This window comes from Macrotis lagotis, chromosome X, assembly GCF_037893015.1.
Source record: "Macrotis lagotis isolate mMagLag1 chromosome X, bilby.v1.9.chrom.fasta, whole genome shotgun sequence".
Lineage (NCBI taxonomy): Eukaryota > Metazoa > Chordata > Mammalia > Peramelemorphia > Peramelidae > Macrotis > Macrotis lagotis.
The window spans coordinates 632,056,424-632,073,400 of NC_133666.1; the positions used below are offsets into that span (position 1 = coordinate 632,056,424).

General features: G+C 43.6%; 1 protein-coding gene across 1 annotated transcript; it reads left to right on the forward strand.

Moving 5' to 3' along the window:
* The first annotated feature begins 14,571 nt into the window (after positions 1-14,571).
* On the forward strand, positions 14,572-16,339 carry ZNRF4 (zinc and ring finger 4). The gene has a single exon (XM_074199929.1). The coding sequence runs from the start codon at positions 15,050-15,052 to the stop codon at positions 16,106-16,108; it is 1,059 nt and encodes a 352-aa protein (XP_074056030.1). The 5' UTR covers positions 14,572-15,049; the 3' UTR covers positions 16,109-16,339.
* Positions 16,340-16,977: the final 638 nt, after the last annotated feature.

Here is a 16,977-nt window from a genome sequence, read left to right on the forward strand (position 1 = left end):
TAATCTATCTATTCATCTATCTATCTATCCAGCCAGCCATCTATTTATCCTATCCATTCATTTATTCATTTATTTTGCTGCCACATCACATTTTTATTTCATATTTAGCCTATGGTCCACTAAAATTCATAGATTTTTTTCTTTAATTTTTGAGTCCTATGGCTCTACTAGTTCACATTTGTCAAACTGAATTTTTTCAAATCAAGGAAAAGGCCTTATATTTATTCCTATTTAAATAGGTTACAAAGATCCATTTTTTTGCCCACTAAAGAGTTTGGGGGTTCTGACTGTCATCCAACATGTTAACTCTTCTTCCTAGCTTTGTGTCACCTTCAAATTTGGCCAGTGGGTCACTAGTATCTTCATGCAAGTGACTGATAAGTCCAGACCACCACTACATCCCTCCCTCCAAGATTCTTATAAATCCACCTTACTGTCATCATCTTGAACTGGCTCTCTATGGCTGACTATTAAATTATCACTGTGAGTATTTTACTTCAGAAATTGGCCAATGCCACAAATCAGGGATTGATTTATTGTTTTGTTGATTGTCTAGATTTAAGAAAGTGATGAAAAAATGTCAATAATGTCAATTAAGCATAAAAGGGTGTTGTGCAGGCATTTTTCTCATAGAACTGGTTATTAAAAATTTACTAGCACAACCCCTGAATCTATCCCATACCCCACCCACCAAAGATAGCAGAAGATACCTTTTCAAATACCTAGTTAAAACCTAGTCATAATATATTTGTGACTTTTCCTTGATTTGCCTTATAGTATTCTGCCCCAAAAGTAAATGAGGTGAGTGTGTCATATCCTGTTCTTGAAGAAATCAGCTGGTTCTAAGTGAACACAGCTTCCTTTTTAAAAATGTTCACAAATCACTCCTTTAATATGTTCTAGAGCAGGGGATAAAGCATCCAGACCTGCAGTTCATATTGTGAAACCATTTAGTTTGGTGCTGCCATGGCAACTGCAGGCAGGACTCAATTCAATAAATGTAGATGCTTTTTAGGGGTGAATTAATTAAATGTTTGATCACATTTAAGCAGGCTAATTTTTAAGTTGATACTTTTGTATGGTCTACAAATGGTGTTATAAATATCCAAATGGCCCTTAGCAGAAAAAAACCCTTCCCTACCCCTGTTCTAGAGGATATATCTCCTTTCATTGGAGAAGCATAGAACTATGTGTGTAGAATATTACATAGGTCAGACTTGATAGAGTTGTTGTTAGATTAGCCAAACAGTTATTTTTCCCTACTTTTTTTTATTCATTGCTATCAGCAATGGCTCTGTGTTGTGGTTTGTCCTTCATTCTTGAAGAAGACCATGACCTCGGGGAAGATGATGCCATATCAAATACCTAACTTGGTTTGAGGAGGGGTGCTGTCCTAAGTCACCAGCATCACTTTTTATTCCAGAGTCACCTGGGTCCAGTAACCAGATATGAAGCAGGATGACTGGAGTTGGACTTGGATGTGAGACAATCAGGGTTAAGTAAGCTGCCCAAGGTCACACCGCTACTAGGTGGCAAGTGTCTGAGACTAGATTCTGATTCCCATCCTCCTGACTCCACAGTACTCTATCTACTGTGCCACCTAGTATATAGAAATCTAGATGATACAAAACCAAGAGATATTAAAACAAGTTTAAAAATTTGCTAATACGCTCCAGAATGTTGCCAGGAAATTAACTTAAGTTTACTGGTCTATGGCTTACATACCCTGCCTTTTTGCAGAGGTCAATGAGCCTTCCCCACAAACCTGAGGTAACTGTTCCCATGCTGATTCTCTCCTCCTGAGATAATTTTATGTATTGAAGGTGACATTCCCTCCTTCCCTTACCAGCACCAGCATATGAGGCCCTCCTCTAGACTGGCACCATCATCCTTGGGTGCTCACTACCTATCTACCATGGTACCTCTTCTCAGAGACCCTTAATATAGTGTAACCACAGAAGTCACTAACTCTACACACAGTAACCTCTCCCAACTGGCATCGTGTCTCTCTTTCCTGAGGTGGCTAATTATCCTGAATGACATTGTCCTTTCCCTTCATGAGGTAACTTGTCACAGTCAGCCTCCTTTCCTGAAGAAAGAGTCACCCTCGACAACAGCCCTCCCTCCCTCTAACCCCCTAATGTAGTCATGTTCTCCATTCAACCTACACCTGCTGAGGTAATGATATGACAACACCCTTCCCCCTCATGAGGTAACTTCCTGTGATAAGCCCCTCTCCTACAGAGGTCACTAGTGCTTACAGGATATTCTCCTTCTGCCCAGGAGCTAGGCAGATGAGATAACACATTAACACTCCTCCAATACCATGAGATCACTGTCCTCCACTAGAGTATTCCTCCTGAAGTAACTGTCCAGGACCACATCCCTCCTTCTGAGGAGGCATTAACTATCCAGGATGGCACCCTCCGTTCCCCTACTAAGGAGACTGTCCCTTGGCTCTGTCCCTTGGAAGTTCCCTCCTTCCTTTCAGGCTATTGACACACCTGCCTTTCCTCTTCCATGCAATGGGATGCTTTCACAAGTGGTCTGAGTATGAGATAACTAAAAACCCCTTCCCCCATTAATTCTAGGCTCTTTGTTGCCCCAACAGTGAGTTGAAGGCCAACATGGGGAGAATTCCCCAAAGCCCAGACAATGAGGCAGCCCAGCCAGGCCCAGGACCTACAATGAGGGTATCCCCCAGTGATGGTCCCCTATCATAAGTGCTTTGGCCTTGATCCTGCTGGCCCACAGATGGAAAGGAAGCCATGTTTTCAGAGAGCTAGACCTTTCGCACCCAACCTCCCCAGGCTCTGCAATGCCCCATCTCCTGCTAAAAGTCTTGTGACTTTGGGCAAAATCCTCTCTGACCCTCAGTTTTCCTAACCCGAGGCATATGACAAGGAGGCATATTCACAGGTTGTGGGGATGCTGAAAGTAGTATGCATGCTTCCTGTTTTATTCTGCCTTCCCCCAGTCCACCGCCCCCACATCAAAATCAAGCCCAGATTCCCATGAAGGCCTTGGATTTATATTCTTCAGATATAGCGGTTCTTGGTTTGGCTTTTACTATACTCAGGGGTGGCTCCAATTATCTCCAGGGGAGCCGCCAAGTTCTTAAAATACAATTAATCTTCATTCACCTTAATGTAAAAAATAAATGTGTGCAACATAGCACTTATGGAAGGGGAAGGACCACTGAACAGCAGAGCTAGGAGGGAGTCTAGAACATAGAACACAGGATATCAGAGCTGGGAGGGATGGAGCAGAGGTCTGAGAAAAGGCTGTCAGAACTGGGAGAGAGCTTAAGACAAAGATCAGAAAATATCAGAACTAGGGCGGGGGGGTGGGGGTGGTAGTGGGTATCTTAGAACATAGAATATAGAATTCAGAACCTTGGCTCTCTAAGGGCCCCCTCCAGAGGCCCTTGAGTCCTAACCACTTATATTGCAGATGGGGAAACTGAAGGACAGAGGGAAAAGTGATTAACTAGAATTCAAAATCTCTGAAACCAGCACAGTAAAATCATGCCAATAGCAATAGAGGGTTGGGAATCATTATTGCCAAGTGTCATATACTGGGACCTGGAGTTACCAGTTCTCTTCTTGGCTCATAGGATGAGGTAGATGCTTAAGCTAAGGAGACATCCCTGGGCAGAGCAATCCTGTACATGGAGTCCAGATTCCAACCTGGATTGTGTGGCCATACAGGCCTCTTCCATCTCCCCCCCCAAACAAAATGAGATGATGGGGGCAACTAGGTGGTACAGTGGATAGAACATCAGCCCCGGAGCCAGGAGGACCTGAGTTCAAATCCAGCTTCAGACAATACTTAGCTGTGTGTTCTTGGACAAGCTACTTAACACCCCCCCCAAAGAGATCTCTTCCTCAATCTAGACCTCATCTTTTATTATATATGAAATGGGAATAATTAAATTGGCACTATGAACCTCTAAATGTGACTGTAAAGAAAATTCATTTGTTGTAAATCCCAACACATGGTGGAAATATGAACAATAGTCCTTAAGGAATATGATTTTGGTGGCCCCAAGGCAGATTTTTATATCCACCACCCCAATTTTTCTCTGCCCCACTGCATGATGCCTGAAATCCCAACATTGGAATTCTGTAGCTTACTGCTCTGATCCTTGCTCAAACATTACTCAGCATCTTTGAACCCTGCCCCCAAGAAGCATGCACAGTTTAACCCAGGTCCAGGTCCTTTATACAGACCTACTCATAAGGCTACTGGGGCCATGATTTGAAAGCAAAAAGTGACAAGTTCTCCATAGATGCACAACTGGCTTTGTGTCCAGCCTGACTCCTCATCCTGTTGCCAAACTCTGATTGATCACCAGTTTCTTGGAAGACTGCTCCATCCCCAGACTATATCAGTTAACAACCCACGTTCAGAGCTAGCCATAAAAACCTCTTGCAGCAGAGAAGAGGGGTAGGAGGTGAGGAGGGGGTGGGGAGAGAGGATGGCATTCAAGGACCCTGGCAAGGGAAGAGTGGTGCAGTTCTTCAGAGGAGCCACAGGAATGCCCTTGCAAGGAGAGTCCCCTGTTGCAGAGGTCCAGAAAAGTGACTAGAGCCTGGTTTGGCCACAGCTTAGGATCAGGGTCAGAGGAGGGACTGAAGAGATGATGGGATGATCATGCTCTGGGAAGGAAGGTTGGGGTGTGTGCATGTATGTATGTGTATGCATGTAGAAGAAGGAAAGGAGGATCAAAGATAGTGAGACAGAGAGATAGAGACAGTGACACATACAGAAACAGACACACACACACATGCAGAGAGAGAGAGAGAGAGAGAGAGAGAGAGAGAGAGAGAGAGAGAGAGAGAGTACTATGACCCATATGTTCTGGAAGTGCCTCTCCTCATTCTCCACCATGAGCAGCAGCATCTCTTGACTCTCCATTTAATTACCATTTGCTTAAAATGTCAACAGGCCACATATGGGATTTAATAGTTATGAGGGAGAACAGAGCAATTATAGGGGAAAGGGCCTCTTTTTATGACTGAGGCAGGAGAGAGAAACTGAGGAGAGAATACTAGATGAGGGAGCTGCCATCCAGAAGCCTTAAAACAGGCTTCTTTTGAAAGACCCCTCACTTCCAAGTGGTCCTCCTCTGGGGCCCACCCCTTACTGTCTCCCACCTTCCCACTCCCATTCAAATGACTTGAGTAATTTATAGAAAATGCTACTTTCTACATGTCTCTCAACTTCAGTAGGTTCCCCTTTTTGTTCTTGATAGGTCTCCCTTTCCTCACCATCTCAGTCTTTCCACTGGATTTTCCCAACTTCCCACTATCTGGTCATCTGACCCACTTCAGGGTTCTCTTTGACTCTGTCCTCCCCTTTATACCCATATTCTTTCTAATTGTCTCCTCTCACTTTCATTCAAATCTTCATCATCCCTCATTGGAGACAGCTTCATGAGCTTCTGCATTGACTCTGAGCTTTCCCTGGCCAACCCACTCCCATGTAACTGCCAAAGATAGCTGCTTAAAGCACACCTGACCATGTCATCCTTGCTATTGCCCCTAAAATAAACTACAAACTCTTCAGAATGACATTAAAGTCTTTTATAGCTTAGTTTCAATCTCCCTTCTCAAGTTAATTTCACATTTTAACAAAACTCTCCATTGCAACCAAACTACTATGCAAGCTTAAATTTGTTATTCTGTTTTCCATTTCTTTGCATTTCATAGACCCCTTTCCCTTCCAGAAATGCTCTGCCTCCTTATCTCCCCTTCTTAGAATCTCTGAATAAGGTATTTGTGGCCTTTTTTTCAACGAGATCCACAGACCCAAGTGTTAGAATGCTTTACCCTCAAATGATGATGTCTTTTTTATTTGTTTGCATTTTTTATCCCCATATTAGAGAGTAAGCTCCCTAAGGACAGGAATTTTTTTTTGAATTATCTTTAAATCCATCCCTATCATCATATCTTGCTGGCCCCTTTTTCCCATTGGTGAGTTCCAATCTGGAGCTTCCATTTTGGAGATGGGTCCAGGCCTGCTCTGTTTTGTTCCTCTCCTAGGTGGGTTTTTGACTATGACTTTGACACTATGCTACTATTCCCCTCACCCCTTCAGATCCCTTACTCTTGTGGGGGAGGGTCCAACTTTCTTTTTGTTTGTATTTGTATCATTACCAACATTTAGAATATCTGATATTAGGTGCTGAATAAAAGTTTCTTGCTAACATATAGTAGATGTTCTTAAATGCTTATTGGGTTGACCAGGACTTAATGTGTAACTTTGGGCAAGACTCACCCCTCTTGGGGTTTTATTTATTTATTGGACTAAACAGATCTTATCTTCCAGTGAAGAACTTCTATAGGTGACAATCAGCACCTTCTTGGAAACTTAGATTTTTAGAGAATTGATGGGGATTAATCGGTTAAAATGGGGCAGCTAGGTGGCAAAGTGGATATAGTGCTGGGTCTAGAAAATTCATCTTCTTGAGTTCAAATCTGTACTCAATTAACTGTGTGACCCTGGACAAGTCATTTAACCCTGTTTGCCTCAGTTTTCTCTTCTGTAAAATGAGCTGGGGAAGGAAATGGCAAACCACTCCAGTCTCTTTGCCAAGAAACCCCCAAATGGGCTTGAATTGGATTGAAAGGACTTAACAATAGGTTAAATGAGTTGCTGAGGGTCATACAGCTGCTATGTCATCAGAGGTGACACCCTAAGAAAGAGATGGGGAAAGGGACTGCATGTGCCTGGCAGTCGAATCATCATGACAGCCTTGACCACAATTTCCCCTTAGACTTTGATGGCACAGTCCAGGACCCTGAGTCCAAGAGCCTTGAAAATGACTTCCCCTCAGACTATCAGGCTTCTAGAAAAGCCATTATTGAGGGGAGAAATCAGTGGGGACAAAGGCCATCTTCCTCATCACCAGGGATAACTTTGAACCCACTGCCACCAAGAATCAGATGGGAACAAGAGCCCTAGGAATAGCAGCACTTCCCATACCACCAGTCCTGCCTCTAGACCAGCCCGAGTTACCATTATCCAAGGAGGCACTTCCTGTGGAGAAGGGACCAGTCATTTCTACCAACTAACACACATATAGGGCCGTCACATCAGCCTAGTTGAGGCAGCAAGGTTCCCTGGGGGAGACACAAGAGGCATCATTGGCCACCATCACTATTTTGACCACCATTTCCACTCAGACCCTGATAGGGACCACCCCAGACCCTGAATTCAAGAGACTTGGGAATAGCAAGTCTTCCAACCAGTGTCCAAAGCCATTCTTAACCTGTGAAGATGCAGTTTTGGCCCCTACAGAAGTTATAGCTACAGCTACTGAAGATAGAAAAAAGAAATCTTGCGATTCAAATATTTGGCAATGTCAAGCACTTTTGTATCAGAAATGGATAGGATGTTTGTCAGTAGAAATGACATTGAAAAAGTGTCATTACCATCTGCTTTGCTGCTGCCCTCTAAGGACCTCAGAACCTTTCCATCTAAATTGCTGTCGAAACTTTCCACAGGTATTGTCTCCCCCATCAGAATATGAGCTTCTTTAGGACAGAAACTGTTTGAACTTTTTAATTTGGACTCCCAGCACTTAGACAGTTCTTTATTTGAAATGAGCACTTAAATTCATTCCTTGATTCATACATTTACTTATTCATTCATGTCTTACTTGAACCCAGGTCTTCACTAAATGTGTTCATTTTTTGCCTCTGCCTCATTTCTTTCTTACCTAGCCTTAATCAATGAATAGTTATTGCCTCTGTCAAAGTGTGACAGAGGTCACACTTAAAAAGGTCAAGGCCAGGGGTGGCTAGGTGACACAGTGGATAGAAATCAGCCCCGGAGTCAGGAGGACCTGGGTTCAAATTTGGCCTCAGTCACGTAATAATTGCCTGTGTGACCTTGGGCAAGTCACTTAACCACATTGCCTTAAATAAATAAAAACATTTTTTTTAAAAAAAGGGTCAAGGCCTCCCACTGTATCTGAGGCCATCTCCAATCATCCTGATCCATAGTTAGCCACTGAATCTAGCTGGCTACAGAAAAGAAAGTGAAGCTGGTCATTTTGCACGGCCTTCCCTCATTTAATGGCATCACCAGCTTGATACAAAGTTCATCTTTGAGAATGAAGGACAAAGAACACCAAAAACAACAACTCCGGGTCCTAATGATTCTAAAGCTTTTTTCTTTTGTGTTATACTGCCTCTTTAAGAACCATTTTAAAGGCATTCATTTTCCTGTAAGTCTAGTATTTGTGGAGGGTGGGTTATGGAGGTATCATTTATGACTACATATGGGAAAGAACAGGAAGATATGGGTTCTAAGAATGGATCTGATTATTCGTGGAATGAATCATAAGGTTTGGGGTTGGAAGGGACGTTGGATTCAGTGAAGCGCATGTATTAAATGCCCGCCATGTGCACAATGCTGAGGATACAGAGGCTGGAACAAAATAACCTCTGCTTTCAAGGAGCTCACAGTCTAATAGGGGGAGACCACACTGAAAGCAACATATATACAAGCTGAACTCAGAGGGAAGACTCTAGCACGGAGGAAAATTGGGGACATCTTCCTTTAGTAAATGGAATTTTGACTGAGACTTATAGGGAAGATTCTTGGAACACAGAAATATCAAAGCTAGGAAATTCTTTAGAACACAGAATGTCAGAACTGGAAAGGACTCTAGAGACCTAGAGTAGTAATATCTACCCTCTTTTATATTATGGACTCCTTTGGCAGTCTGGTGAAGCCTAGCTCTTTTAAAAAATAGTTTTTAAGGGATGAGATAAAACAATTTGACTACAAAAGAAACCAATTATTTTGAAATAAAGATGTGATTACCCTCCCCATACAAATTCATGGACTCCCCCCATCGGAGTCTACTCCCAGAACTCGTGGGTGTCTATGAAATTTGCCTAAGAATCCCAGATATAGATGTTCATATGTAAAATTTTACAGAGGAGGAAACTGGTTGGAGAAGGGATTTGTAGTCATTAGGTAGACCAGGACTCCAAAGCAGTCAGTCAGCAGGACTTCTTGATTTCGAAGTTTTGTTTCCTACCTTGAGAAATGAGGCACTTCCTCCCTAGAAGCTTTTCCAATGGACAAATAGCAGCACCTCTTCCTTAAGGAAAACTCTTTCCTTTGGATGTTGCCCTAGGTGCTGAAAAAGGTCCCTATCTACTTTGACTGCACCAAAGGCATGCCAATAGGTCCTCAGGATTCCCTTTTGGGTACTGGGTGATCTCTTAGGAAAACCAAAATGGCCAAAGAGCCCAAAGGACAGGCAATGGTGGGGTCCCTCTAGCCCACTGACCAAAGAAGGCAAGTAATGACCATGTACAATATTTCAGCAAGTGGAGCTACTAAGATTTAATTAATTTATCAGTCAGTCAAGATCCCGTGAAACTGATAAACCAAACAGCTCCCAAATTAACATGATTCTTCAAAAGAATGCAAAATGGGATAATTTTTTAAAATTTCTTATTGTTATTTTACGTAATTTTAAATTCTTATTGTAATTGACCTGGAGCATGGTGAAGCGATTATAGACCCCACTCTAAAGTCAGGATGGCCTGGGTTCAAATCTTGCCTCTGACACATTCAAACTATGTAATGCTTAAGAATTGCCTGGGTCATTGAATATTTAAGTGACAAAGCCAGGAAACTTTCTGAGGCAGAAGTTCCAGAAGAAATGTTGATTCACTTTGATGGAGGCAGTTTCTATAGTAGAAGCTCTCCAAACTAATAACATCATAGGTATGGACCCCTCAAAAGTTACAGATGCAGCAAAGGGATATTGTGTCCAAAGTCTGCAGATTAGCTTGAATAGAATTCAGTCATCCATTTAACAAATCTTTAAGTTTCTCCTATGTTTCAGACCCTGTTGTTCAGTCATTTTAGTCGTGCCTGACTCTTTATGATCTCATTTGGAGTTTTCTTTGGCAAAGATACTGTAGTGGTTTATTACTTTCTTTTCCAGCTCATTTTACAGTTGAGGAAACTGAGACAAGCAGGATTAAGTGACTCACCCAGGATCACATAGCTAGTGTCTGAGGCTGGATTTGTGTTCAGGAAGATTAGTCTTCCTGACTCCATGCCCAGCACTTTATCCACTGCACCACCTAACTGCTCTGAACAAAGTATAAAGTACTTTTGGATACAGAGACAAAAAGAAAAAAAAACAAATTCAACCATCAGGGAGCTGACATTTGATTGTATACAGATAGAAGTAAATATAAATTCAAATATAAAAAGATAATTTCAGGGCCAGCTGTGGATGGAGCACTGGTCCTGGAGTCAGGAGTACCTGAGTTCAAATGTGACCTCAGATACTTAATAATTACCTAGCTTCGTGAACTTGGGCAAGTCACTTAATCCCATTTTCTTGCAAAAACAAAACAACCCCCTGCCCCAAAAATAATCTCAAGGGAGAGTCACCAGCGGCTAAAAGAAAGGACCTCATATAGGCTTTAGCTTCTGAGTTAAGATTTGAAGGAAGTTAGGGCTTCTGAAACAGGAAAGTGAGGAGAGCATATACTATGGTGGACAGTCTGTGCCAGTGTTTGGTGATTTGAGATGGAATGTTTTGCTGGAGAAATAGCAAGAAGGTCAAGTTGACTAGATCATAGACTGTGAAAAGGGTTAATGGCAATGGGTAACAGCACTTTCCACTCTGCCCCTCATTGTTGACAATTTACCCTATGTAACCAGTCATTTTCCTGTCACCTTAGCTGTAATCCATTACCCCTTCCCTTTTTTAAACTGATGTTCTATCCTTCCCTGGACATTATTTCCCAATGTGGGCTCTCTTTCCTTTTAAAAAGTAAGTTCCTAATGGCAGGCACTGACAGTCTTGCTTTTTTGTACTTGTACCCCCAAGCTTAGCAGTCATGTTTTCTCTGTTCAATAAGCTAGAAAGATTATAGCCAGATTGTAGAGGATGTTAAATATCCAACAAGGAGTTTGTATCTTGTCTCGGGGGTCATAGGGAGATACTGTAGTTTATTGAAGAGAAGTGACTTGATCAGTTTTGTGATTTAGAATGGTATCCACTCTGGGTTTGAAAATGCAACATGCAACCCTTTCTATGGAGCAGGCTCACCGTTGGTGGATGTTTCAAGCCTGGGTTCTATATAGCAATGGGCTAATTCAGTTGGGTATTAAAGTGGTGAGCCTACAAGCACTAGGTTATCTAAGAACAGACAAGCAAAAACAGCTTCCTTTTATGGAAACAGGAGCAGGTCAAGGCTCCCATGACAACCTGAATAGCACTTGCTTCCAATCAGGATTGGATAGAGAGATCTAGTCTTTAAAAGAAATAATAAATGAATATCACTTTGGCAGCCATGTGGAGGATAGCAGGTAAATGTAATGGACTTTGATGACTATCCAAGGTATTTATTGAGAATTGACTCTATGTAGAACCTGTGCCTCATGCTAGAGGCTTGAAAAGAAAAAAATTACACAGACTTTGCCTTTAAGAATGGCACCCACTCCACCCACCTCCCATTTTTTTGCCTTTGTATCCTTAAAATAGTAGCATAGCACATGTTTAATAAATGTTTGTTGACTGGTTTCTCTAGTACTTTAAGGTTTCCAGAGCGCTGCTTTCCCAATACCCCCAGGAAAGGATTGTGCACCATTAGTCCCATTTCAAAGTCAGAAGAAACTTGGGTTCCACTTGAGCCCTGACACAAGTGTCACCCTTTCACCAGATTTCAGACCCCAGGCCCTAGTTCCTGGCAAAGTCAATCCCCTCAGTTCTAGAGTTCATGCAAATTTATTCTCTGCTTTGATCACCTCCACCCCCAACTCACTGACCCCAGACCATGCTTCATGTTCCATCAAACTGTCAAGGAATTCCTGCTCCCCTCCCCACCAAGGTCATCTTTCACTGCCAGTTTTTGATTTATCATCTGTATGCCTCCCTCATAAGAGAAGTTAGTTAATAAGTTCTTATTAAGTTCCTACTATGTGTCCGTGCTGGGGGATACCAAAAAAAAAAGACAGACTCTGCCCTCAAGGAGATCACAATCTAACAGGAGTTACATGTAATCTAAAGCACTTATAGGCAGGGAATATAAGGAGTATTCCCATTTTTAGAAATGAGAAAACTGAGAAGAGGCAACTTAATCATTAAGCATTTATTAAATGCTAATTGTGAATCAGGAACCATGTGGAGATGCAAAGATAGTCCCTTCCCCCAATTACAGACAATTCCTCCTTTATGTTCTATTGGAGGAAGCCAACACATAAAAGGAAGCTGAAAAACAGAAATATTGGGGAGGGCATCTATATGGAGGCGAGGGGGAGAAAGATGTCTAGAGTCAATACACTCCAGAGAAGAATGAAGGAATGATCATCACATTCCTTATAACCCTTCCTTTAAATAGAGGGTCCAGGAGGAAACAACCAATCAGAGGAAGGGACTCTAGGAGCAGGATTTCCCAGGGTTAAACAATAACTGAACTGTGGAAGCATGGCAGAACAGAAGTCCTGAATAAGCTACTGAAGCTCTCATAGACTCAGTTTCCTCATCTGTACTGGCAGTCTTAGACTAGATGACCCTTAAGGGCAACTTTGGGCTTTCAATCCTAGGCAGTATGTTATCATAGAGTGGGCACTGGACTTGAAGTCTGAAGATACAGGTTTGAATCCAACCACCTACACTTAATCGATATCTCATCTCTTAACTTCTGGAATGTCTTTATTAAGCTGGGTTAATACCATCTCATAGGATTGCTGAAAGGCCAAAATGAAATAATAAATGCAAAGTGCTTTGTAATACAAATTTCAAAGTGATGGATAAATGTGAACTACCCCTTCTTTGCCTAAGATGCAAGGCAGATGATTTGGGAAGAAAAAGAGCTATCCTCCTGACAGGAAGGGTTAAGGGAGCAGATCTGGAGGTCACAGCCTTTTGGGTTTGGACCTCTTCCATAGTGTCACTGGAAGCTACTGACTTCCAGAGAGGCACTAGGCACCTTCTTCTGGAATCTGGTCCCAACCACTCCCATTAGGAAGGAGGGTATGGAAAAGGGAAGCTGTCTCTGACACCTCTAACTATCCACTATGTTCCAGGACCTCTGTTCCTATCTTTGAAGCTGGGTATGTCAACCAGCCTTACCTCCTTGTGGGAGACCCAGAGAATCACAGAATTAGGAGCAACTTTAGAAATCAAAGTATTCATCTTTCTCCACCCCCCCAAAAAGGATTTGGCCAGGGTCACATTGAAAGTAAATGATAAGGCCAGGAACTGAACCTAGATATCAGGATTTCAAACCCAAGTTCACAACATTGGGTGTCTTCCAGTTTCCCTTGTTGGCAGGTTCCTGTCTTCCCCATGGCCTGGTTTGTCCAATTTGGTTGAAGAATAGGAATACCAGGGGATGAAGATTCAGAGGTAGGGAGAGGTACCTCAGGTTGTATCCCAGTATGTAGAGTGGGTTCTTTCCTGTGTCAGGAGGCTCTAGACTATCCTAATCTGTTCTATTCTGTCTAGTCTATACTGATCTATTTTGTTCTAATTTGTTCTAGTCTATTCTAATCTATTCTGTTTTAATCTAATGTATTCTCTTCTATTTTTTAGTCTAGTCTATTATTTTCTAGACATCTAGAATTTATTAAATGCCTACCAAGTACAAATTGTGTGCCAGGGATGCAAAGGCTGAAAGGGATTCCTAGGATGAAAACTAATCCTGGATCTCATGGAACTTTCATTTCCTTAAGGGGCACAAATGACAAAAAAAGCCACAAAAGAGTTTGAGAGAAAAGAAGGGGAGAAAAAGGGAGTGAGAGAGAGAAAACTAATAGCAGGAAAAAAAAGTATTATGGGGAAGAGAGATAGCATCTGAGCTAAATCAGGTCCCAACCAAATGAGGTTCTCAAACGGTTCTGAGCCTTATTGAGTTCTGGTTTTGAGACCTTTAGAACATAACAGTTTTGTTTGATGTCAATCAGTTAATGGAAGTGCCAAGTGGTAGCCAGGATTTGAATCTTGGTCCCTGGGAGAACATCTTTTATTTGTACCTGGTCCTGAGAAAAGCCCAGTAACTGGCAGACCCTCCCTTTCAATATGTCAGAAGATGCCAGTGAATATGGAGCAGCCAGTAATTCTTGCTCCTCCCATCCCCACCTCCAACCCCAGCAGGCTGATTCTGGCTGCCAAGGTCTATCCCCAAGGTCCCAGAGTCTGGGAAAAAAGTTGGAAGCCATTGGAAGGTCCCAGAATGGGGTCTTTCCTGAATCTCTCATTAGGGAAGAACTCCAACAAAACCAGGCTTAGACTCTTTGACATTCAAATAGGGTCCAGGCCCTCCTCCCTCCCCCTTGTATCTGGTGCTACTGCTGCTCAGGGACTCATCCTAGGAAAAGAAAGGAAAGAGGAGGGGCTGGGTGGCAGTGGGGAGATGGGAACTGGGCCAGAGAGAGAGGCAGGGAGATGAAGGCGGGGTGTGTGTGTATGTGTGTGAAGTCTGGCAGGCTACCCAGATAGCTTGTGTGTTCTGGGGGAGGGGGAGAGCTCCTTCAGTGATGTCACAATGAGGGGCCAGAGGGATTCTAGAATCATTCAACTCCCCCATTAGACAGGGCCCCAAAGGGGTAGGGGCAGAGACTGAGAATTACCTGGCAGGAGCAGGCTGCCAACGGATACAAAGGAGGGCATCCTGAAAATGAGATGCTCCCTGCCCTGAGTCCCTAGAGGTTAGTGACTCTTTTGGTGAGGCTGCTTACTCTCTCTTGCCTCCAGTCTTTGCTCCATCATCCTGGGAGGCTTCCCACTCCTATGGCCCCTGTCCTTGTTATGGCCCCCCAGACACTGCAGCCTCATTGAAATCTAGCTGACTGAGCCTCCTGCCAGTGAACAAGGGATGTAAGCATGTCTCCAGAAGTCTAGACATCCCTGACAAGAACCTGGGTCCCCATTCAAGTCCTAACACTCCGCACAGGAGCATTAAGCGTGAGGCAGCAAGGGGAGAGTGGGACCCCATTCATCCCTCCAGGGCAAGCCCCACTGGGGTGGAACGCCTCCACAACACAACCCCCAGCCATGGGGGCAGTGGGGACATGGGGTATGGCCTTCTACTTCCTGAGGCCTGTGGCATTCCTTTTTCTGCTACTGAAACCGCCAGTTGACGAGGCCCTAGTCCGGGCAGTGGTCAATGACAGTGCTAGTACTGTGGACTTCAGCGATGCACCTGCCCTGTTTGGGGCACCCCTGTCTGAGGATGGTATTCGAGGGTATCTGATTGAGGCTCGGCCACCCAATGCCTGCCAGCCCATTGAGGGTCCGATGCTATCTAACCACTCCCTTGGCTCCATTGCACTGGTCCGTCGCTTCGATTGCACCTTTGACCTCAAGGTCCTCCATGCCCAGCAGGCCGGCTTCCAGGCAGTCATTGTACACAATGTCCACTCCAATGACCTTGTCAACATGGTACATGTATACGATGATATCCGGCAGCAGATTGAGATCCCATCAGTGTTTGTCAGTGAGGCGACGTCGAAGGACCTCCGGGTCATCCTATGTGGCAACAAGGGTGCCCATGTCATCCTCTTACCCAACCATCATCATTACTCTGAGCTTGACTGCCACCCTGTCCTGTCTATTTTTTGGGTGCTTGGCCGTGTGGTGACCTTGCTGATGTCCACACTGCTCATCATCAGGAGGGTCTGGCTGTACTGGTGGCGGTGGAGAGAACGGAACACAGTGACCAAGACCCCTAACCGGAAGAAGATGCACACGCGCACCTTCACCTGCCAAAATGATGTCTGTGCCATCTGCCTGGATGACTATGAGGAAGGGGACCAACTGAAGATCCTCCCTTGTACTCACATCTACCACTGCAAATGCATCGATCCCTGGTTCTCCCAGGCCCTTCGTAGGACCTGCCCCATCTGCAAGCAACTTGTGGTCAGAGCTGAGGAAGGCTCGGACTCCAACCCAGAGAGCTTCAGTGAGGATGAATCAGCCAGGTCACAGCTGGACCACTGGACCACAGAAGTGTTGACCCTGGTCCGTCAAGTGCCTTCCAACACAGATAGTTCCAGGCACAGGACCGAAGACTCAGAGCCTGAAGAGGAACCTCAGAGGTCCTCTGTATACTGAGAAGTACTCCCTTCAGGCCTTGGTGCCCCAGACTTGGCTCTTCCCTTCCTCTTTCCCCATGCCCCCATTTTACTCTTCTCCCAGCCTGCCAGCTGTGTTGGCTGAATATCACCATATACTTGTGACTGGCACAGTTTGGCTTGCCTCGGTAGAGAAGTCCAGGTGCTGCAGTACCTGTTTGGAAATGCAAAACTTTATAGGCTGGAGACAATAAAATGCATTTGGAATCATGCAGGTTCTCTGGACATCTGGTTGAAACCCTGCCTGAACAGGTTTTCTTTGACCTTATCTTCCCCAGTGGTTTTTGTTGACCCTCTAGCTACCCAAGCAGGAGAGGCTGGTGCCCTTACAGTATCAAAGTCTAGACCTAGAAGTGGCCTTCTAACTCAACCCTTTCATTTTCAAATGAGGAAACAGGCCTAGTGCCAAGGAATGACTTGGTTAAGGCTACCCAAGTAGTAAGCAGAAAAAAAGTTTCAACTCAAGGGCATCTGATTCTCCATCATTGATGCTTACATACTGCACCACACCCTGCACAATAAATTCCCTCCAAAGGTAGAAAATATCTTTCTTTTTTTTTTTTTTAAAAAAAAGATTCTATTTGAGTTTTACAATTGTTCCCCAATCTTACTTCCCCCCCCCCCAAGGAAAGCAATCTGTCAGTCTTTACTTTGTTTCCATGTTGTACATTGAGCAAAATTGAGTGTGATGAGAGAGAAATCATATCCTTAAAGAAGAAACAAAAAATATAAGAGATAACATCAGACAATAAGATATCTAAATTAATTTTTCTAAATTAAAGGAAATAGTCCTTGGTCTTTGTTCAAACTCCACGGCTCATTCTCTGGATACAGATGGTATTCTCCATT

Bases quoted from the DNA above. Each gene is read 5' to 3' on its own strand.
- ZNRF4 (XM_074199929.1), top strand. From the start codon at position 15,050: ATGGGGGCAGTGGGGACATGGGGTATGGCCTTCTACTTCCTGAGGCCT.